Source organism: Procambarus clarkii, chromosome 78 (assembly GCF_040958095.1).
Source record: "Procambarus clarkii isolate CNS0578487 chromosome 78, FALCON_Pclarkii_2.0, whole genome shotgun sequence".
NCBI lineage: Eukaryota > Metazoa > Arthropoda > Malacostraca > Decapoda > Cambaridae > Procambarus > Procambarus clarkii.
Genome location: NC_091227.1, coordinates 18312278 through 18335641, shown reverse-complemented (window position 1 = coordinate 18335641; position 23364 = coordinate 18312278). Strand labels below are relative to the sequence as shown.

At 42.7% G+C, this 23364-nt stretch overlaps 1 protein-coding gene across 1 annotated transcript; it reads right to left on the bottom strand.

Annotated features, from left to right (window-relative positions):
* Window positions 1–10565: 10565 nt before the first annotated feature.
* On the bottom strand, window positions 10566–11929 carry LOC138357519 (uncharacterized). Its single transcript, XM_069314378.1, has 2 exons — window positions 11918–11929; window positions 10566–11186 (listed from the first exon to the last, which is right to left on the bottom strand). Exons 1-2 carry the CDS (start codon window positions 11927–11929, stop codon window positions 10566–10568), a joined length of 633 nt encoding a protein of 210 aa, XP_069170479.1.
* Window positions 11930–23364: the final 11435 nt, after the last annotated feature.

The window sequence follows — 23364 nt, the reverse complement described above, 5'->3', positions numbered from 1 at the left end:
TGTCACTCACTCCCACGTCCAGTGTCACTTACCTCTACGTCCAGTGTCACTCACTCCCACGTCCAGTGTCACTCACTCCCACGTCCAGTGTCACTCACTCCACGTCCAGTGTCACTTACCTCTACGTCAAGTGTCCCTCACTCCCACGTCCAGTGTCACTTACCTCTACGTCCAGTGTCACTCACTCCCACGTCCAGTGTCACTCACTCCCACGTCCAGTGTCACTTACCTCTACGTCCAGTGTCACTCACTCCCACGTCCAGTGTCACTCACTCCCACGTCCAGTGTCACTCACTTCCACGTCCAGTGTCACTCACTCCCACGTCCAGTGTCACTCACTCCCACGTCCAGTGTCACTCACTTCCACGTCCAGTGTCACTCACTCCCACGTCCAGTGTCACTCACTTCCACGTCCAGTGTCACTCACTTCCACGTCCAGAGTCACTCACTCACTTCCACGTCCAGTGTCACTCACTTCCACGTCCAGAGTCACTCACTCACTTCCACGTCCAGAGTCACTCACTCACTCCCACGTCCAGAGTCACTCACTCCCACGTCCAGAGTCACTCACTCACTTCCACGTCCAGTGTCACTCACTTCCACGTCCAGAGTCACTCACTCACTTCCACGTCCAGTGTCACTCACTTCCACGTCCAGAGTCACTCACTCACTTCCACGTCCAGTGTCACTCACTTCCACGTCCAGAGTCACTCACTCACTTCCACGTCCAGTGTCACTCACTTCCACGTCCAGTGTCACTCACTCCCACGTCCAGTGTCACTCACTCCCACGTCCAGAGTCACTCACTTCCACGTCCAGAGTCACTCACTCACTTCCACGTCCAGAGTCACTCACTCACTTCCACGTCCAGAGTCACTCACTCACTTCCACGTCCAGAGTCACTCACTCCCACGTCCAGAGTCACTCACTCACTCCGACGTCCAGGCTGGCCAAGCGACTCCACACTCTGCTGACATCATAAGATTTATTTACTTTCACGTTGAAGTCTCCAAAGGAATTGATCACATTACCGAGAGGTCTCCAGGCCTCTTAGTATGAGATGTTTGGTTTAATGTGTCCACCAACGTGCACATGGATGAGACTATGTGCCTGACGACCAACAAAGTTTACTGGGGGATCCAGTTTACACTCTACTTGGTATTCCAAAACATATTTAAATACTCAACGCATGTAGCAGAGAGAGACACCTTCCCCGAGCCCTGATGGTCTCGTGTATAAATAAAGAGGACATCTGGAGAGAAGGATCTCTCATAACATGAGCATGAGGCTCAGGGAGAACCGTTTCTCTCACAGAACTAAATTGAGCTCCAAGACCCACCAACTGTGATGGGACAAGATTGAGAAGTTGGCTGATCATCTAAAAATAGAGAGAGATGAAGGTATTTCGATACAGTACCTCCAAAGGAGACTAATGTATATGCAATGGAGAATTAGGCAGGGAAGATGCTCCAGTGGATAAAGAAGTTCTTCATCATCATCAGAAGATACAATCACAGTGAGAGGAGACACTCCCCCACAGCCTGTCCTCTCCAGCTGTCACAACGTCACGAAAATGATATACTAAATTGCCCGAACCTAACCTGACCGAGGACAAAGGCATTCCTGACCGAGACACTCAAAACCCACGAACATAAAACGTGACAACCGGCCAATTTATCGAGCCGCTGATTTATAGTAATTGTATTTTATTTTGACGTCAATCTCTGTGAACGCCCTGCCACAGCGCCGAGACTACTTCTCTCAATGTTCGCCAACGATCCAAAAATTATATATAGAGTATAATTACGACTGAAGACTGCAAGAAGCTATAGGATAACCCTAGACCAAGTTTAAGAGCGATCCCTGAAGATGCTGCTAGTAGGCAACTAAGATAAGTGTAATGAAACTAGAGTTATTAAATAGGTGGCGGTAGTATACATGGGAGGAGAAACCCTCCTGATATCTGGCAGAAAGAACAGACTTGGCCGTTGATATTACCTGTCACTAGGAGCCCACATCAAACCAACATCATCAGCGGCATATGGAAGGCTGGCTAATATAATAACTGTCCATAGCCATCTGAATAAGAAGCCGTTCAGGATCTTTTATACCCTGTACGTCAGACCAATTATGGAGTATGCGGCACCAGCCTGAAGTCTTTATCTCATTTAAAACAAAACGTAGCTGGAGATAGTTGGTGATATGCTACAGGACTGGTCCCAGAGCTGAGAGGTATAAGCAACACGGAGAGACTACATTAAAGGAAAGACCTCACGCCTCTGCAAGAAAATCAAACACAGGGCGAAGACAATCACTACATATAAGATGCTAAACACTTAGGAACCTGTACATCTTTTCTCAATCTTTGGCGACTTTGTTTACATTTATTAAACAGTTAATGAGCTCCGAAGCACCAGGAGGCTGTTTATAACAATACCAACAGTTGATTGGCAAGTTTTCATGCTTGTAAACTGTTTAATAAATGTAACCAAAGCCGTCAAAGATTGAGAAAAGATGTACAGGTTCGTAAGTACTTGCGTAACTGCTTAGTGAATCCGCCCCTTATAGCGACGTATACAGCCGGTCGATTAAGAGTTCAGGCAAGGGGACTATATCACCAGCCATACAATAAAGTGATAGGTGAGAGAGAAAAATCTTTGTTAATTAAGCTCGCTGCGGGGTAGTGGGTAAAGCGCGAGTATTAGTTGACCCAGAACATGTGTTCAACTCCACACTGCTGCTAAGATTGTTATCTTAAGGGGCTATATCTCATTCCTCGCAAGTACAACTTGGTGAGCGTCGCACGAACACTTTTCAGCGTCCCACAGACACACAAAAACACCGCAGGAACACGCGAGAACACCGCCGGAACACCGCAGGAACACACGAGAACACCGCCGGAACACGTTAAAACACCGCCGGAACACCGCAGGAACACGTACAAACACCGCCGGAACACCGCAGGAACACACGAGAACACCGCCGGAACACGTTAAAACACCGCCGGAACACCGCAGGAACACGTACAAACACCGCCGGAACACCGCAGGAACACGTGAAAACACCACCAGAACACCGCAGGAACACGCAAGAACTCCGCAGGAACTCACAAGAACACCGCAAGAACACGCGCGAGCACAAGAACGTCGGCGACTGGCCAGCTGTCACGGTCCCAAACGAGTCTACGCCCCTTGTTCGCGGAAGGGGGCAGCGGGAGAGGGGGGGAAGGGGGAGGGGGATGGAAGAGGGGATTTAATAGAGGGGAGGTGTAGTAAGATGTGGGAGTAAATGTGGGAGGGAGGAGGGGGAGAGGCTTTAGGTGAGGCGGATGTGGAGGGGACGTGAAGTTGATGGTAGAGAGAGAGAGGGGAGAGGGAGGGGAAAGGGGGGAGGGGTAATGATAGAGGTGCAAGGACTGGCTGGAATGGAACAAAGGAAGGTTGGGCACCACGTGTTAGTGTTAACGATGTTACTACCTAGTTCGTTATGCAAGATGGTTACAAGGACACGCCAGCCAATACCAAATATATATATATATATATATATATATATATATATATATATATATATATATATATATATATATATGTCGTACCTAGTAGCCAGAACGCACTTCTGAGCCTACTATGCAAGGCCCAATTTGCCTAATAAGCCAAGTTTTCATGAATTAATTGTTTTTCGACTACCTAACCTACCTAACCTAACCTAACTTTTTCGGCTACCTAACCTAACCTATAAAGATAAGTTAGGTTAGGTTAGGTAGGGTTGGTTAGGTTCGGTCATATATCTACGTTAATTTTAACTCTAATAAAAAAAAATTGACCTCATACATAATGAAATGGGTAGCTTTATCATTTTATAAGAAAAAAATTAGACAAAATATATTAATTCAGGAAAACTTGGCTTATTAGGCAAATCGGGCCTTGCATAGTAGGCCGAGAAGTCCATTCTGGCTACTAGGTACGACATATATATATATATATATATATATATATATATATATATATATACATACACACTGACGCAAACATTGTTAAACAGAACAATAAATAATAATAAAGGAATTATGAAGCCACATACAAGGGTCTTTACGAAATAGTTAAGTCTTTAAGTATCGTTCAGTGTGTCAACTACTTAACCGGGCACTCAGGCTTGTTGTATAAATAATGTATTATAGAGAAACTTACTACAATGCCGTAGGGCTTGAATGAAAGTGAAGGAACGACCCAATATATATATATATATATATATATATATATATATATATATATATATATATATATATATATATATATATATATATATATATATGTGTGTGTGTGTAAATGTATTTGTCATAAGGGATAATAATTTACGTAAAATTATTAAGGAAGCAAAACTAATCTCATTAAGTCACACAAACATTAATGAACACTTTTGGCGTTCATCAACAACTCCACGGAACCCTTACCCCACAGTTCCAAGAAATCATCATAATTGAGCATTTACAGACGATGAGTTACCATACGGGTTATTCATGCCCGTGCCACTACTTCTTGCGTGGTTTAATCATCAATCAATCAATCAATCGATGAGTCACAGTAGCGTGGCGGATAATGGTAATGACCAAACCTCATCAGACAATGGAGAAAGGACGACGTTTCGATTGATTGATTGATGAAGATTAAGCCACCCAAAAGGTGGCACGGGCATGAATAGCCCGTAAGTGGTGGCCCTTTTGAGCCATTACCAGTATCAAGAGCTGATACTGGAGATCTGTGGAGGTGCGACTGCACCCTGCGTGACGGGAGATGTCTCCCGGACCAAATGGTGACCAAATGGTCGACGACGTTTCGGTCCGTCCTGGTCATTCAATATCAAGTAGCAACGTGATATCATTACGTTGATAAAACGTGACATCATTACGTTGATAAAACGTGATATCATTACGATATCAATTCTTCATTATCATGAAGAATTGATCATTTCTCTGAATCATCAACACCCCCTTCACCAGTCCCTGGGATGGAGGGAATTATCAAGGGGAAAACGCCAAGCCATTACGACTATATAAGCACTTGGAAGGGGCCACGATAAGGATTTGGGATGTGACGGGGGGCGGAAGGGAGTCACGATAAGGATTTGGGATGGAACGGGGGGGAAGGGGTTACGATAAGGATTTGGGATGGGACGGGGGGGGGGGGGGAAGGGGTCACGATAAGGATTTGGGATGGGACGGGGGGGAAGGGGTCACGATAAGGATTTGGGATGGAACGGGGGGGAAGGGGTCACGATAAGGATTTGGGATGGGACGGGGGGGAAGGGGTCACGATAAGGATTTGGGATGGGACGGGGGGGGGGAAGGGGTCACGATAAGGATTTGGGATGGAACGGGGGGGAAGGGGTCACGATAAGGATTTGGGATGGGACGGGGGGGGAAAGGGGTCACGATAAGGATTTGGGATGGGACGGGGGGGAAGGAATGGTGTCTAATCACTTAAGACAGTGGGGGATTGAACGCCGACCTGCATGAAGCGAGACCATCGCTCTACCGTCCAGCCTAAGTGGCCCTGGGAAGAATAATTCCAACCACGTCTTATGATGGACGTCGATAAAGGCCAGTATCTTAAGGTTATCTTGAGATGATTTCGGGGCTTTAGTGTCCCCGCGGCCCGGTCCTCGACCAGGCCTCCACCCCCAGGAAGCAGCCCGTGACAGCTGACTAACACCCAGGTACCTATTTTACTGCTAGGTAACAGGGGCATAGGACGAAAGAAACTCTGCCCATTGTTTCTCGCCGGCGCCTGGGATCGAACCCAGGACCACAGGATCACAAGTCCAGTGTGCTGTCCGCTCGGCCGACCGGCTCCCTATCCTAAGGATGTAGGTTACTATCTTAAGATAAAAGAATTTAGATAAAAATGTAATTATAATGATTTAAATAAAATTGAAATATAGATGGTGATGTACTGGATGTGGTGAGATCAGTTTAAACATCTGGGATACGTGACTGGAAAAAAAGAAAATGGAGATTGATATTAGCGCATGTTAGGAAAAGGAAAGAGGTTGCAGTTCAAGCAAGCTCTAGCTACAAAAAATAAATTAGTTTGCCAGAAATGTTGACACTGGTGTATATGAAGAGGCCGCGACGCCTAAATTATGCACTACAATATAAGACTACAATATACAATATAGAGACTACAATATACAATATAGAGACTACAATATACAATATAGAGATTACAATATACAATATAGAGACTACAATATACAATATAGAGACTACAATATACAATATAGAGACTACAATATACAATATAAGACTACAATATACAATATAGAGACTACAATATACAATATAGAGACTACAATATACAATATAGAGACTACAATATACAATATAGAGACTACAATATACAATATAGAGACTACAATATACAATATAGAGACTACAATATACAATATAGAGACTACAATATACAATATAGAGACTACAATATACAATATAGAGACTACAATATACAATATAGAGACTACAATATACAATATAGAGACTACAATATAGCATCAATGTGAGACATGCAATCTCACAATCTGAAGACTATGTCCAGTTAGGAGAATGGAGGTTATTGGAATATAACCAATGATTGTATGAAATGAATGAAAATGAATGAAATTGAAAATGTCGGAATGAAAATGTCGGAGCTGAAGTTAATAAACGACGAGATTAAGATTAAGGAGAGCGTACAGAGATAGTTTGGCCATATTGAAGGCCTGGAGGATGGTCACCTTACGGGGGTTGAGCTTTGGCTCTTTGGTCCCGCCTCTCAACCCTCAATCAACTGGTGTACAGGTGCAGGCGATGAGTCACAATAACGTGGCTGAAGTATGTTGACCAGACCACACACTAGAAGTTGAAGGGACGAGGACGTTTCGGTCCGTCCTGGACCATTATCAAGTCGATTGTGTACAGGCTCCTGAGCCTACTGGGCTCTATCATATCTACATTTGAAACTGTGTATGGAGTCAGCCTCCACCACATCACTGCCTAATGTATTCCATCTGTTAACTACTCTGACACTGAAAAAGTTCTTTCTAACGTCCCTGTGGCTCATGTGGGTACTCAGTTTCCACCTGTGTCCCCTTGTTCGCGTACCACACGTATTAAACAGTTTATCTTTATCTACCCTGTCAATTCCCCTGAGGATTTTGTAGGTAGTGATCATGTCTCTCCTTACTCTTCTGTCTTCCAGTGTCGTGAGGTGCATTTCTCACAGCCTTTCGCAGCCCTAAGTGTTATATTCTTGGGGGCAAAGTGCTTGTAGCTCCTAAGTATCCTGTCTTATATTGTATTTAATGTATCCTCGTGGTTAATGGGCCCATGGAAGTTTTTAATAACTCATTCAATAACAAAAATAATAATCATCCCACGAGACATCTTCACAACCCCCACCCCATCACCAACAACACCCCCCCCTATTTCCCCTCCCTCACCTCTCCTCCACAAGCAGGGTGAAGTCCCCACTACCACCACCACCAATGGCTACAGTCACTTCCCACCCTTCTGGGAAGACGACCAGAACCCCCCAACCCAACCCCACCCCACCCTTCCCCAACCCCACCCCATCCCATCCCCAACCCATCCCCAGCCTGGTCTAAGGGACCCTCGCTCAATGCTTCATCAGAGCGTGAAAGCTAGACAGGTGGTTCAGTTTTTGTTCCTTAGAGTGCTTGTGCGCACGTGAGTTCCAGCGGCGGTGTGATCTAGAGTGTTTCAAGCGAAGGTTATACAGCCAATAATGTATGAATGAGTTTGAGTGGATATAATTAGGAGCTGCATCATATGGGCACATTAGCTGGCGATAATAGGTCTACTGCAGTTTATTTAATTAGTGTGTTCTTGTTGACCAGACCACACACTAGAAGGTGAAGGGACGACGACGTTTCGGTCCGTCCTGGACCATTCTCAAGTCGACTTGAGAATGGTCCAGGACGGACCGAAACGTCGTCGTCCCTTCACCTTCTAGTGTGGGTCTGGTCAACATAATTTAACCCCGTTATTGTGACTTATCGCCTGCATATTGTGTTGTTACTTGTGGCCCCCTGCGGTGTTCTCCTGTTCTTGCTGCAGTGTTCCTGTGAACATGCAACACCTTGCTGTGTTCTTGTTGTGTTCTTGCTGTGGTATTACGGTAGTCTGATTTTCTTTTATTTGTTTGCTGTTGTTGTTTCATGCATGTAATTGCGTATATCTGCATGTGCTTTAGCCAGTCTGCGTGTATGTTATCGTTAATTCTTGCGTATTCTTGAATGCACTAGTGTGCTCCCGAGTATTTTTGTATAATCTTTTATGTATGTGCTTGCTTGTTTGTATGCGTAGGCGCTCTTCACCATACATAATTGGTATTCATACATTTTTGTGTATTTTGTTCTGTGTGTGTGTGTACTTACCTAGGAGGAGCTAGGTAAGCTATAGCTATACCTATAGGTCGGCAGAGCGGACAGCACACTGGACTTGTGATCCTGTGGTCCCGGGTTCGATCCCGCACGCCGGCGAGAAACAATGGGCAGAGTTCACCCTATGCCCCCTGTTACCTAATAGTAAAATAGGTACCTGGGTGTTAGCCAGCTGTCACGGGCTGCTTCCTGGGGGGTGGAGGCCTGGTCGAGGACCGGGCCGCGGGGACACTAAAGCCCCGAAATCATCTCAAGATAACCTAGTTGTGCTGGCGGGGGTCGAGCTCTAGCTCTTTGTAAGCTTCCTCTAGTGCAAAAAAAGAACAGCTACAACAGTTATTGGGAAAAGCTTGACCGATATAAGCCTCAAAATCTACCAGAATAAACCTCAAAATCTGGCAGAATATGCCTCAAAATCTACCAGAATATGCCTCAAAATCTACCAGAATATGCCTCAAAATCTACCAGAATATGCCTCAAAATCTACCAGAATATGCCTCAAAATCTACCAGAATATGCCTCAAAATCTACCAGGATGTCAGTGGTGATGTGGCACTTACAAAACCCAAACTGAAAAAGGAAGAAGCAACGATTAGGCTTTAAAAACAACATAGGACACACACTAATTTTGATATATATATATACAAGAGTTGTTACATTCTTGTAGAGCCACTAGTACGCGTAGCGTTTCGGGCAGGTCCCTGGAATACGATCCCCGCCGCGAAGAATCATTGTTACAACCAAGTACACATTTTACTGTTGAGTTAAACAGAGGCTACAGATAAGGATTTGCGGCCGGTAAATCCTCCCCGGCCAGGATACGAACCCATGACAAGGCGCTCGCGGAACGCCAGGCTAGTGTCTTACCACTACACCACGGAGACTGTAACTCTATACTCTTCAAGAGCTTACAGGCACAGCTGGTAAGAGCAATGAGGTACAATTCCACAGGCGAGGTGTCTCTCGTTCAGGGAGTTCTAAATTAAGGAGAATAACAATCTTAAGACAGGCTTCGGGAACAAATCCAATTTCCGAAATTTAGTTAAAAATATGGGACAAATCTTAGCATGCAAGAGAAATATTCCTTAGGGGGTTGTAGATGATGGAGTGTCAGGCAATAGTTGTTATGTAAAGCTTTAATGAGTAATTTATGTAGGTTAGCTTTAATGAGTAGTTTATACCACCTGGCAGTGAAGATTTGGCCACAGAGAGGTGGGGAAGGAGGGGAAGGCCAAGCCTGCATGCTTGATACACAACTTAAAGATGCCAGAGAAGTTGTAAAGCTTAAAAGAAAGCTGGATGTAGGCTCCTGCGTCAGCTATTCATGCAACTTAGTATTCTTTTGACTTTTAGTACATTTCGGTAGTCAAGAAGTGCTTTTAAGTGATTTATATTATAAACAGTGTCCCATTCAGCTAGAAATAGTGGGATTGGGTGGTTATAAATAGGAGCTGCCTCGCATGGGCCAATAGGCCTTCTGCAGATGCCTTTGTTCTTATGTTCTAAAATTGATTTGATGCGTGGTAGAAAGATTTAACAAAGTGTGTCATCTATAGTTATTATACGACCACTTAAGTGGTTAGTGGGGGATTACGGATTTAATGATTAAATTTCTTGATCCATCACTCATTCAATCCTCAAAATTTGAAGTGGGATTTTGGCTGGCACCAAAAGGTGTATAACTTAACTCCCCAGTTTCATTTTTTTTTTACAATTTTTGTTAACTGTTTTAATGATTTATTAAACTAATGCCGATCAGGGTATTATCCATATCCTCATCTTTCTGGACAGTAGTAAGTGATATTTATTATTCAGAGCATACTTAATTGAAGGCCAGGGCCAGATCCAGAGTTTAATATAAATTATAATTCCTTATTCATCGTGTCGGGGGGGGGGGGGGGGACAGGCAGCCAGTTCATATATACAGTACACGGTAGGTTTATATTGAGGTTCCTCCCCTCTGGTTAGGACTCCTAAAGGATGCAACCCCAGGATGTGTAGTCACCTAGTTGTGATTGCTGGGGGTTGAGCTCTGGCTCTTTGGTCCTGCCTCTCAACCGTCAATCAACAGGTGTACAGGTTCCTGAGCCTACTGGGCTTTATCATATCTACACTTGTGTGTGTGAATGTTAATATCTGGTGGACATGTTATAAATATTATTAATAGTGTTTACAACCAGACTGAGGCTTGCTTGATCTACAGGTGGACTCTGGCCCATGTGTGTACGCGTAGCTGCCCGAGCATCTACGCCCACAGCTGCCCAAGCACCCACGCCCACAGCTGCGGCAGCACCCAAGCCCACAGCTGCGCCACCACCCACGCCCACAGCTGCGCCACCACCCACGTCCACAGCTGCGCCAGCACCCACGTCCACAGCTGCGCCAGCACCCACGTCCACAGCTGCGCCAGCACCCACGTCCACAGCTGCGGCAGCACCCACGCCCACAGCTGCGCCAGCACCCACGTCCACAGCTGCGCCAGCACCCACGTCCACAGCTGCGCCAGCACCCACGTCCACAGCTGCGCCAGCACCCACGTCCACAGCTGCGGCAGCACCCACGCCCACAGCTGCGCCAGCACCCACGTCCACAGCTGCGCCAGCACCCACGTCCACAGCTGCGCCAGCACCCACGTCCACAGCTGCGCCAGCACCCACGCCCACAGCTGCGCCAGCACCCACGCCCACAGCTGCGCCAGCACCCACGTCCACAGCTGCGCCAGCACCCACGCCCACAGCTGCTCCCCCGCCCTATGACCCAGCGTTGGGCATGGGATTACCAGGGTGGAGATCCTACAATCTTTCGTGAAAAGGTAAATTGCATCATTGATGTACCGTGAGTGTTGTATTAACATGCATGTGTATCTTACATGTACAAAAGTAAACCAAATACATGAGGATCGACGTCCCCTACAAAATTTAAATGAAAATTAATATAATAACGAGTCTAATTTCCATTTAAATTTCCATTTAAACTTTGACTTAAGACTGAAACACAGTAGGCATTAATATAACTAAAATAAAGAGTTTAATATCTACTGTGTTTCAGTCTAATTGAGTCAAGGTTAATTGGCTAATCCACACTTTTACGAGGTATGATGTATAGAAAATCTTTCATCTTTTCCTACTGCTAAATACAACAATTAAGGGAGGGAGAGACTTCAGCATTCACCATACTTCAGTCGACTGATCCTCAGGGGAAACTATGTATTTTGTATTTTCGTATTCATAACGATCAGGGGAAAACTCACCAGTCTACACGTATTCTTGTTCAATATGATACATACTCCACAAACCTCTGATCTCTTCTCTTCTGATATCTCCAAACACACAGCTTCTACTCCTCAACAGATCTTCAGTCCCCTAACCTGAATATCTATCTATCTTGCTCTAAGAAGCTACAGCCTTCCTTAAGCCTGTCTATCGCTTGAGCTAACTTCTTATAAAGTACTGAGAAGTCCTTACATAGCATGCTTACATACCTTACTTACCATGTCGTAGCTCAGTCGATTAAGGCAGTGTCTGGGATGCTCCCGGACGCAGGTTCAAATCCTCGTCACGGCCCTTGTGGATTTGTTCATTTACTGAGAAGTCTTTGGAATGTAATTTTAATTTTCCATCAGGTGGGTTTTTTTTTGTGATACATCAAAGTGTGACGAAGTAACAGATTGTTATTGTTGGAATGGCAGTCTGTGCAGGACTTGAATGGTTGCAGATGGAATTGAAATTTTGCCCCGAGGGGCGAGTTTTTTGGGCAGCTCCACTCATCGTGTGAGTGGACATGGAGATGAAATGTGTGGAAACCTGAGTGTATAGGGAAAGGGGAAGATGAATTATCTACTGCAAATGATTTCTAAAAATCAGCATTGTTGCAGTCAATGTTTCAGAAAAATTATACAAAAATGACACAATATTGCAATATTGAGATCAACCGGCCTCTCATTTCCCTATTAAACCCTATTCCTCCCTATTAAATTTTCAACCTCGATTAAACTTTCAGTCCTATTAAATCTTTACCCCCCCCCTCCCCCCCGTCCGTTTGGTGGGTTGCTTGGGTGCGTATGTTTGTTTCTGAGGTTAGGAGGCTGGCTTTTTGACGTAGTGGCACGCCGAAAAAAACTGGCTGCTCATATGATTTAACCCCCCCCCCCTCCTCCCTTACCATGATATTTCCAGATAATTCTACGGTCAAATGACGCGACAATCATCGATTGAAGCGAGTTTATGTTGGCACTAAAAAGATTAATTGGAAGCAGGTAGTTGAGGTGGTAGAGGTGCCACGGTCCTTGACCTCCAGGTGATCAGACATGCAAACAACCCCCCTCCCCCCCCTCTGGCGGCTATTGTGTGGGGGGGGGCTGGGGGGGCGGGGAGGACAAGGGACTGAGAGAAACTTCATCAAGAAGCAATTAAGTGACTGTCAAAATGCTATTATAACGTGATCATAATTCGTTAATTACCTTATGCTGCTCGTCCAAGCTTGGGGGAAAGGGGCGTCCCCAGCGTATATCCTGGGGTTGTGTTTAACAAGCTGGGGTCGTTCAAGCTGGGGCCGTCCCCACCAACACCTCAGCAAAGGTCGTTCAAGCTGGGGCCGTCCCCACCAACCCCCTCTCAGCAAAGGTCGTTCAAGCTGGGGCCTTCCCCAGCAACCCTTTCTCCACAATGGTCGTTCTAGCTGGGGTCTTTCCCAAAGGAACATACGAAGTTTTTTCCCTATTCTGTAATATAAAAGAAAACTGTAATTTCTAAAATATATATACATATTCTTATATATAATATTTGTGTGTATAGTTACACTTAGGATAGGTTATTCTAGATGTTTTAGTTTTGTGGGTGCAACCCAGATCCAGATCCAGTCCATTCCATCCAGCGGTCGACCCCAAAGACGCATTCATCAATTTTTACATTCTTTTCATTCAAAATGGGAATTTTCTAAAATATAAATTAATATTATTATATATTAGCATATTGTGCATATTTAGGCATTACTTAGGTTAGGTGTTTAGGTTCTGTTGGCGATTATTTGTATTTGTAGTACGTGGGTGAAGCATTTACAGCGTTGTGGTTCGAACACAAGTCGTCAGTGAAGCACTTGTTCCGGAAGTGTTTGAACGTCATCAGTTGTGAGTCGTGTGTAAACTGTTTCATTCATAAATAGGGGGGTTTGGCGGGTGCATGGAATGGACTTATGGGTCTTTGTTTGGAGGACGGGCTGAAACTTGAAATATCTGAAATATCTGAAACTGAAACTTAAAACACCTGAAATATCGAGCTTGATTATACAGAACGGAATTTTGTTCACAAATCTCTACCACATCACTACCCTACACCTGCCACACCTCTACCCTACACCTGTACCCTACACCTGCCACACCTGTATCCTACACCTGCCACACCTGTATCCTACACCTGCCATACCTGTACCCTACACCTGCCACACCTGTACCCTACACCTGCCACACCTCTACCCTACACCTGCCACACCTGTACCCTACACCTGCCACACCTCTACCCTACACCTGCCACACCTCTACCCTACACCTGCCACACCTCTGCCCTACACCTGCCACACCTCTACCTTACACCCGCCACACCACCACATGTCTACCACATCACATGGTCATGAGTCGACAACATCACCTCCCACACTGGGCTTACCACACCCCCACGACGACTATTCAGCCACACGACTACCATAGGCCTCCCATACCTCCACCTACTACACACAACTATCGTAGGCCTACCACATCACTTTACGATTACTACAGCACCACTCCAGGCCTATGCCATCACAACCCTAGCCCCATCATAGCACCGCAGTTATATCTTGAGATGATTTCGGGGCTTAGTGTCCCCGCGGCCCGGTCCTCGACCAGGCTTCCACCCCCAGGAAGCAGCCCGTGACAGCTGACTAACTCCCAGGTACCTATTTACTGCTAGGTAACAGGGGGCATTAGGGTGAAAGAAACTCTGCCCATTGTTTCTCTCCGGCGCCCGGGATCGAACCCGGGACCACAGGATCACGCGTCCAGTGTTCTGTCCGCTCAGCCACCGGCTCTCAAGTCCCCAGTTAACCATGTCCTGCTAATAAATAATTTTTAATTCAATTTGAAGTAATAACGAGGGAAGGGAATTATCAGGGGGAAAGCGCCAGGCCATCACGACTATATGGTACTGGGAAGGGGTCAGGATAAGGATTTGGGGTGGGACGGGGGGAAGGAATGGTGCCCAACCACTTCGACGGTCGGGGATTGAACGCCATAATAACAAGGGAGTGCTATAGCGAAACTAGCCACGTTATGGAGGCGGTACCCGCGGTATAGCAAAGTATTATGCGTTATAACAAGGTTTCATGCGTTATAATGAGGCTACCCGCGTTATAGCGAGGCTAACCATGTCCCAGCGCGGCGATTCACGTTATAGCGAGGTTACATACGTCATAAAGAGGTCTGAGACGTTATAGCTAGGCTACCCGCCATAGCGAGATTGTCGTCTTATTATCAAACACAACGTATTTGCTGATTTCTCAAAGGGTGCATTCGCATGCCTCTTACGACATCCAACCCTCATTTACGAAGAGGTTAATGGTATTAGAACATTAGCGGACAATAGGTGAATGTTCTGGACTCTAAGAGCAGTAATGGCTGCGTATTACTTGTGTGTTATTACTAGATGAAGCAACGGACCAATTACTAAATGTCTTGTGGAGCAAGCCTGGCCGCCATCTTTGTTTAGGGTACACTACTCGACGCCATTTTTGTTATGGTACACGCCTGGACGCCATCTTTGGTATGGTACACGCCTGGCCGCCATCTTTGGCATGGTACACGCCTGGCCGCCATCTTTGGCATGGTACACGCCTGGCCGCCATCTTTGGTATGGTACAAGCCTGGCCGCCATCTTTGGTATGGTACACGCCTGGCCGCCATCTTTGGCATGGTACACGCCTGGCCGCCATCTTTGGTATGGTACACGCCTGGCCGCCATCTTTGGTATGGTACAAGCCTGGCCGCCATCTTTGGTATGGTACACTCCTGGCCGCCATCTTTGGTATGGTACACTTCTGGCCGCCATATTTAATATAGTGTTCAAAAATCTTAAATGTAAATTCTGTCAGCAGAACTATTCGCATACTTTGCGTCATTATATAATGGAATGTGAACAAAATAGCGAAATTCAGAGATAACACTATCAATGGTGTCCAAGAAATGTGTAAGTACTTCATTCCTAATGATATACTGCCAGGAACCATAGAAATGTATTCCAAATGTGGCTTACTGTAGGTAATGCTGCACATGACTGTAAAGCTGCCGCATATATATATATATATATATATATATATATATATATATATATATATATATATATATATATATATATATATATATATATATATGTCGTACTTAGTAGCCAGAACGCACTTCTCAGCCTACTATACAAGGCCCGATTTGCCTAATAAGCCAAGTTTTCCTGAATTAATATATTTTCTCTAATTTTTTTCTTATGAAATGATAAAACTACCCATTTCATAATGTATGAGGTCAACTTTTTTTATTGGAGTTAAAATTAACGTAGATATATGACCGAACCTAACCAACCCTACCTAACCTAACCTGTCTTTATAGGTTAGGTTCGGTTAGGTAGCCGAAAAAGTTAGGTTAGGTTAGGTAGGTTAGGTAGTCGAAAAAACATTTATTCATGAAAACTTGGTTTATTAGGCAAATCGGGCATTGCATAGTAGGCTGAGAAGTGCGTTCTGGCTACTAGGTACGACATATAGATATATATATAAATATCTATATCTATATATATATATATATATATATATATATATATATATATATATATATATATATAATATATATATATATGTGTGTGTATATTAACAATTGTATAACTATCTTCAAAAGCTTGTCACTTGCTTAATTAAATGAACTAAGGGGTTCAGTTCCTGAACCCATTATGTGCCTATGTACCCCCTTTCCACCACCCCCCACGGGATGGGTATGGGGTGCATAATAAATTCAATTCACAGAATTGAATTTCAATTTGAAATTGAATTGTGTGTGGTAGGGTGCTTGACACAAAGAGCCTCGTACATATAAGGGCGGTAAAACCACAAAATGGTACACAAACATATTAATGTATCTATCTCTCACCTAGATTTGTATATTTCCTCCATAAATACTTCTAAATCGTCTCATTAAACAGATTGACAGCTGCTCTCTGTGGCATATATGACGCTAACATGAACGTGAGTCAATTAATGACGTCAACATGAACGTGAGTTAATTAATGACGTCAACATGAACGTGAGTCAATTAATGACGTCAACTGAACGTGAGTCAATTAATGACATCAACATGAACGTGAGTCAATTAATGACGTCAACATGAACGTGAGTCAATTAATGACATCAACATGAACGTGAGTCAATTAATGACGTCAACATGAACGTGAGTCAATTAATGACATCAACATGAACGTGAGTCAATTAATGACGTCAACTGAACGTGAGTCAATTAATGACATCAACATGAACGTGAGTCAATTAATGACGTCAACTGAACGTGAGTCAATTAATGACATCAACATGAACGTGAGTCAATTAATGACGTCAACATGAACGTGAGTCAATTAATGACGTCATCATGAACGTGAGTCAATTAATGACATCAACATGAACGCGAGTATTTATGACGTCAACATGAACGTGAATCAGTTTGTCTCAATTCACTGCAAATAAAAACCGAGCTCTTCAAAAAGAGAACTCTGTTTTTATTTTAATAATAGAAGAAATCACTAAGCCAGTATGACAAAAGTCTGTATGACTAGTATGTACAAAACTAATACTAGCCTACTATTTTCTTCCCGTAACTACGTTACTTTTCGCCTTTTGAAGAAACAAATGTAATCGATGAGATAACAAAACTTGGGAATAACGTTGGAGACTTAAGCAAGTCATGACAGATATTGACACTAATAAGAATTATTACAAGGAATTACATATTGGTGGAAACTTAAAGAAGTTTGATGCGACTATACAAGTTTGTGGAATAATACGATAAGTAAATGTATGTGTGTAAGGGTTGGAGACTTACCACGCGCCAGGGATGGCAGCTACATGCTAGGGGCGGCAGCCATGTCAAACAGACGTTAGCCGGACATGAGAGAAGGCAGTCAGACAGGAGAGAAGGCAGTCAGACATGAGGGAAGGCAGTCAGACATGAGGGAAGGCAGTCAGACATGAGAGAAGGCAGTCAGACATGAGGGAAGGCAGTCAGACATGAGAGAAGGCAGTCAGACATGAGGGAAGGCAGTCAGACATGAGAGAAGGCAGTCAGACATGAGGGAAGGCAGTCAGACAGGAGAGAAGGCAGTCAGACATGAGAGAAGGCAGTCAGACATGAGGGAAGGCAGTCAGACAGGAGAGAAGGCAGTCAGACATGAGGGAAGGCAGGCAACCACACGCTGGAGAAATAGGCAGCTCCAACTGGACGGAATTAACCTTCCTCTATTGGATAATTTATTGACCCGCGGACAGCAGAGGAGCTCCGTTGCTTTGCTTGAAAATTACGCTTATCAAGTCATTCTCTCATTAATTGATTGGGGTACAAAGAGCCCCGAGGTTCGTAGAGGCGATGCTGGCCTGCAAGCGTAGTAGTGGACCACGGAGTGAGGAGAGGAACACAGGCGGCTTGGCTTAGTGGCAGGTTTCACCAACCTAACTCATCACCGGTACTCACACCCTCATCATTATCATCATCGTCGTCGTCACTCACAGCCTGCCTCATCATCGCCAGGTTCGTGCTCTGCGTACTCATTCTCCTAGTTCAGAAAAAATATTGCAAGGTTAAACAGATATAATATTGACGCTATAGCCTAGCCAAACTTTGTCACACCGCTGAAATTGACCACCCCGAAAAAAGTGATTAACAGCTGAATGTTGAAAATAATTTTTTTTTACCAGAATTGCCCTGGGTTGTAATTACGACATTGAACAATTTGACGAATTTTAATATAGTTTTGAACATTAGTGAGGATGTTGTAGTGAAAACATGTAAGATACGACATCAATTGGCAAACATTGGATAGTACTTATACGCACATTAAAAAAAAATATATCAGCCAGCAACTAATTTACGAGACAATAAAACCCATAGTTTGTGTCTCTGAAGAGGTTGTTCTGTTAGCTTTAGTTTCTTATTGAACTTAAGACATATCAAGTGCATGAAGGGTTATTAATAGCCGTGTCACCAACTTACAGACCAACCAGCAAGTGTATTTCAGTCCAGAACACACTCCAGAACTAAAGTAAATTCTCAATGTATATGCACCAAGAAGCAGGATAAATCTGAATGTATATATATATCCCTGGTAGTTCTGTTGAACGGGCATTTACAGTTGTTGACATTCGATAAATTACAATTTCAAGTACAAACCCTCAAAAATTTGCTAGTAAACAAACATGTTTGTAATTCTTAAATATTCTCAAATACATTCCCGAGTTAACACAAATAATATCTTCAAGCAAATGTTGTAGTGGATCATTCAGTAAATAATAGTTTAGGCTGCAACAATCTAACAACCCACATGAAATCCTCATTAAAAAAAAAGAAATGAACCCCCCCCTAACTTTATCGGCAGGAAATCAGGTCACTTGAATTGCCTTTATGCACTTGGTTAAGGCACGTTCGTGTACGAAATAATATTTTAACTGGTAAAATAGGTCGGACTGCCTGCCAAGGCTACCCCGCCTCCATAACTCTGGACACGGGGGAGGAGCGACAGACCTGTGGTTATAGGAATGGTTTCGCTGGCTACTTTTCTCACATTATTCTTTGCTTTTTCTTGTCTTAGTTACTGCCTTCATATTTATTATTATTATTTTTATGTTATTATAATTATTTACGTTATATTATTATATGATTTTCATTATATTTATTATATGATTTTCATTATTTTATGATTTTCATGATATTATTATATAATTTTCATTATATTAGTATATGATTTTCATTATGTTATTTTATGATTTTCATATTAGTATATGATTTTCATTATATTATATGATTTTCATTATTTTATTATAAGATTTTCATTACATTATTATTATATGATTTTCATTACATTATTATTATATGATTTTCATTATACTATTATAGGATTTTCATCATTAGTCACTCTGAAGTCTGCAAACTAGAACTGCATTTTTTCGCTTCAGTTATCTGTAGCAATGCGGGGATTCTATATTTTTATTGAATACTATTTATGATCTTATCTTTACATTTATGAGGTTTATGAATGATTGAAGTGGCAATATATTTTGATAACTGCCAGAGAAGCTAAATGGGGAGGAGATATGCGAATGTCTAACTTTGTAAAATAGACATAGAGGAGCCACATCACGTGTGCTGGAGAGTCTGCATGTACGGTATTGGGTCAAGCACATTAACTGTGCTTCTCACTAGATGTGCAACACTCTCTTGAATTGTGTCTTATGAGATAAGCCTGTGATAAGGAATCCCTAATTAGTGGAGAGTTCGCTATTTTACTGTAGCTCTGATTGGGGAGTTGTAGTGTTATATATCCTTAGCAATCTAGGACCGTGATGCACTATTTGTAAAAACGCTAGTTTTCTTGCGCATTTGGCTGTATTTCACATGACTTGTGAAGGAAAACTGTTCATAACTTTGTCCTTGTAATATTGATATGTCATAAATCAGTGCTTTCCCGCCAAACACACGCCGAAACTACAACGTTGGTACAACGTTCGAACAAGTTTTAACACCACCTAACCCGTTATAACAACCAATATAGCAAGTTGTAGCAACGTTCTAATACGTCATAAACACGTTAAGCCAAGATGTAACAACTTTATTACAAGTTGTAACAAGCGGAAAATAAGAGACAGTTTCGGTTTGTTTCCAGGGGAATTCTCGTCTAGTCTTAGGTGATAGCATCAGGATTTCATAGATGCGCCGCACACTAGTGGTCCGTTCACACTTTGCTTTACACAATAATCTGGAAGGATAGGCTACTTAGTTTTCAATTAGGTGCGGAAGATTACCATCAGTTCCAAGTTTCTCAAGCTTACCCCACCAGTACTTCATGCCAGACGCTACCAAATGCTCCAGCAATATGCAAGGCTACGACATATTCTCTCCACAGTTGAGGACTAGTGTTCCATTTTGCAGTAAACTGAAATAGCAGAGCTGATGTTATTTTATTTCCGAAATCAATTTACTTGCTAGAAAGTCGTTTTTATGAAGGTACTTTTCTAGTGTCACTGTGTACTTTTTGTGCCACTTTTGATATTATTATTAATAATATTAATTGATATTATAAGTGTGACTTTACTGCCACTATTATATATATATATTTTTTTTTTTGAGATATATACAAGAGTTGTTACATTCTTGTACAGCCACTAGTACGCGTAGCGTTTCGGGCAAGTCCCTGGAATACGATCCCCGCCGCGAAGAATCGTTTTTTCATCCAAGTACACATTTTACTGTTGCGTTAAACAGAGGCTACAGTTAAGGAATTGCGCCCAGTAAATCCTCCCCGGCCAGGATACGAACCCATGACATAGCGCTCGCCGAACGCCAGGCGAGTGTCTTACCACTACACCACGGAGATTTATTTATTTATATGCAAGAAGATACAAATTTCTAAATTATTTCACTTTCGTGAATAATTGGAACATTCTTGGCGTCAATAACACACACACACATAGCGTGTTAATTTGTGCACACACACATGCCTGGTGGAAGAAAACAAAAAAAGAGACGGGCAGGGAGGTAGGTGACTCTCTCTCTCTCTCTCTCTCTCTCTCATACAAACCTCATTACTTGCTCGTGTTTCTCACCTTTCATCCACCACACAACCCCAGAAATCACTATCTGAGGCCACGAGCAATACCACTGTGCGCATTTAACATTGTGTAGCAACAATGACCTTATCCGGAGGAAGGGGGGAGGAGGAGGAGGAGGTGGTAATTACACGAACTTTCGCTGGCTACGACAGGCCACGTATGAGTGTATCCCAGATTTATATTATGACTGGAGTATGTACCATGGTCATATCGTGACGTGTGAGTGTGTCACATGTTATTGTGACGTGTGAGAGTATAACATACTCATAGTGTGACTGCATCCCATGCTCATATATACATATAAAACATATGTATATGTTGTTATATATACATATGTTTTATATACATATAAAACGCCTTCTTGGAGGAACGCCAATTCCTCAGCAAAACAGACCATGGTGGTTGCACCGAGAGCCTTAACAACAATGCTAGCAAATGACTCGCCAGCAATTTAGATCATTTCTGGCAACTAGAAAGGTCTTCCACATACTATTCATTAAAATCTCCCGCACAATTTTCTTGCTACTTTTCACGCCAACAAAACCATATCCGGTAGAATGTTCTTTAATTGTATATAAACAAACAATTTTAAACTAAACGCGTGCCAGAATCATCAAATATTTACTTTTCTTTTAAGTAAATAAAATCGATTTGACAGTGGCGTTATTTGTACGTATTTCAAACATTATGTAGTTGAGTAATTCACTCTGGCTATTAATCACCCAATCAGACTCGAGGCAGGATTATTTGAGTCATATCTGGTACTGTATATGATAAATCTATTTCTCTCTCTACTTAGTAATATTTTCTAATTTCGTTTCTCTTATTGTAATTTATTTGATTTTATGACAGAATTATATATATACATGAGGTTTATTCTTGTATTCGGCATTTTATGGCGGAATAGTTTATCATCTTATTGATGTATATTGTTGACCTATCTCCGTGTTAGTGACCTTAGTGACATATTATTGACCTTTCTCCATGTTCGTGACCTTGGTGACACATTATTGACCTTCCTTGTTAGTGACCATAGCGACGCATTACTGACCACGTTCCTTGGTCCTGACTTTAGCGACGCATTACTGACCACGTTCCTTGGTCTTGACTTGAGTGACGCATTAGTGACCTCGTTCCTTGGTCCTGACTTTAGTGGCGCATTATATATTGACCCGACTTGTTGATGGCGCTCGACTGTTGGACAACGCGAATTAGTTGACGAATAATTTATAGTGAGTTGTTACGGTTCATAGCGACTGTCAAGGTAGGAGAGAAAGTAGTGGTGGTGGTGTGTGGTTGATTGGTGGTTGTGGGTGTGGCTGGTGGTGGTGGTGGAGTGTGGTTGATTGGTGGTTGTGGGGTGTTGCTGGTGATGGTGGTGGTGTGTGGTTGATTGGTGGTTGTGGGTGTGGCTGGTAGTGGTGGTGGTAGTGTGTGTGGTTGATTGGTGGTTGTGGTTGTGGAAAGTTGAAATAGCAATACGATTGTAACAGAAGTGACTCTAGCATTAGTTGAATCATTAATAACTGTTGTATAATTCCTGTAGTTGAAATACATGTGATGATAGTTGCCATACTCTCGTAGCCACAGCATGGATGATAGGCTTAATCACAGTAATAGTATTCACCGTAAGAGTTCGAACCTTCCTCACGGCTCATACTAAATTTCTCAATAATACTATTGAGTTACATAATATTAGATCAAGAGAAATATTAATAAAGTTAGTGATACATCAATACAGTCTTAGGTGATATTTGCAGAAGGTGGACATTATTTGTTTACTTAACAGATTGTAATCATTCAATTTGACAGGATTAATTTATGCAAAATTGTTGAGTGTAAATCAGTTAGTTAAATAACTATTATTGAATCTTCATTTACAAGTAAGGAATTAGATAATATTAATGTAAATGCAGAATTATATAAATTAGATAGCTTTATAACTTGTATGATTTGTGATTATATATATATATATATATATATATATATATATATATATATATATATATATATATATATATATAATATATATGGGGGACTCAAATAATC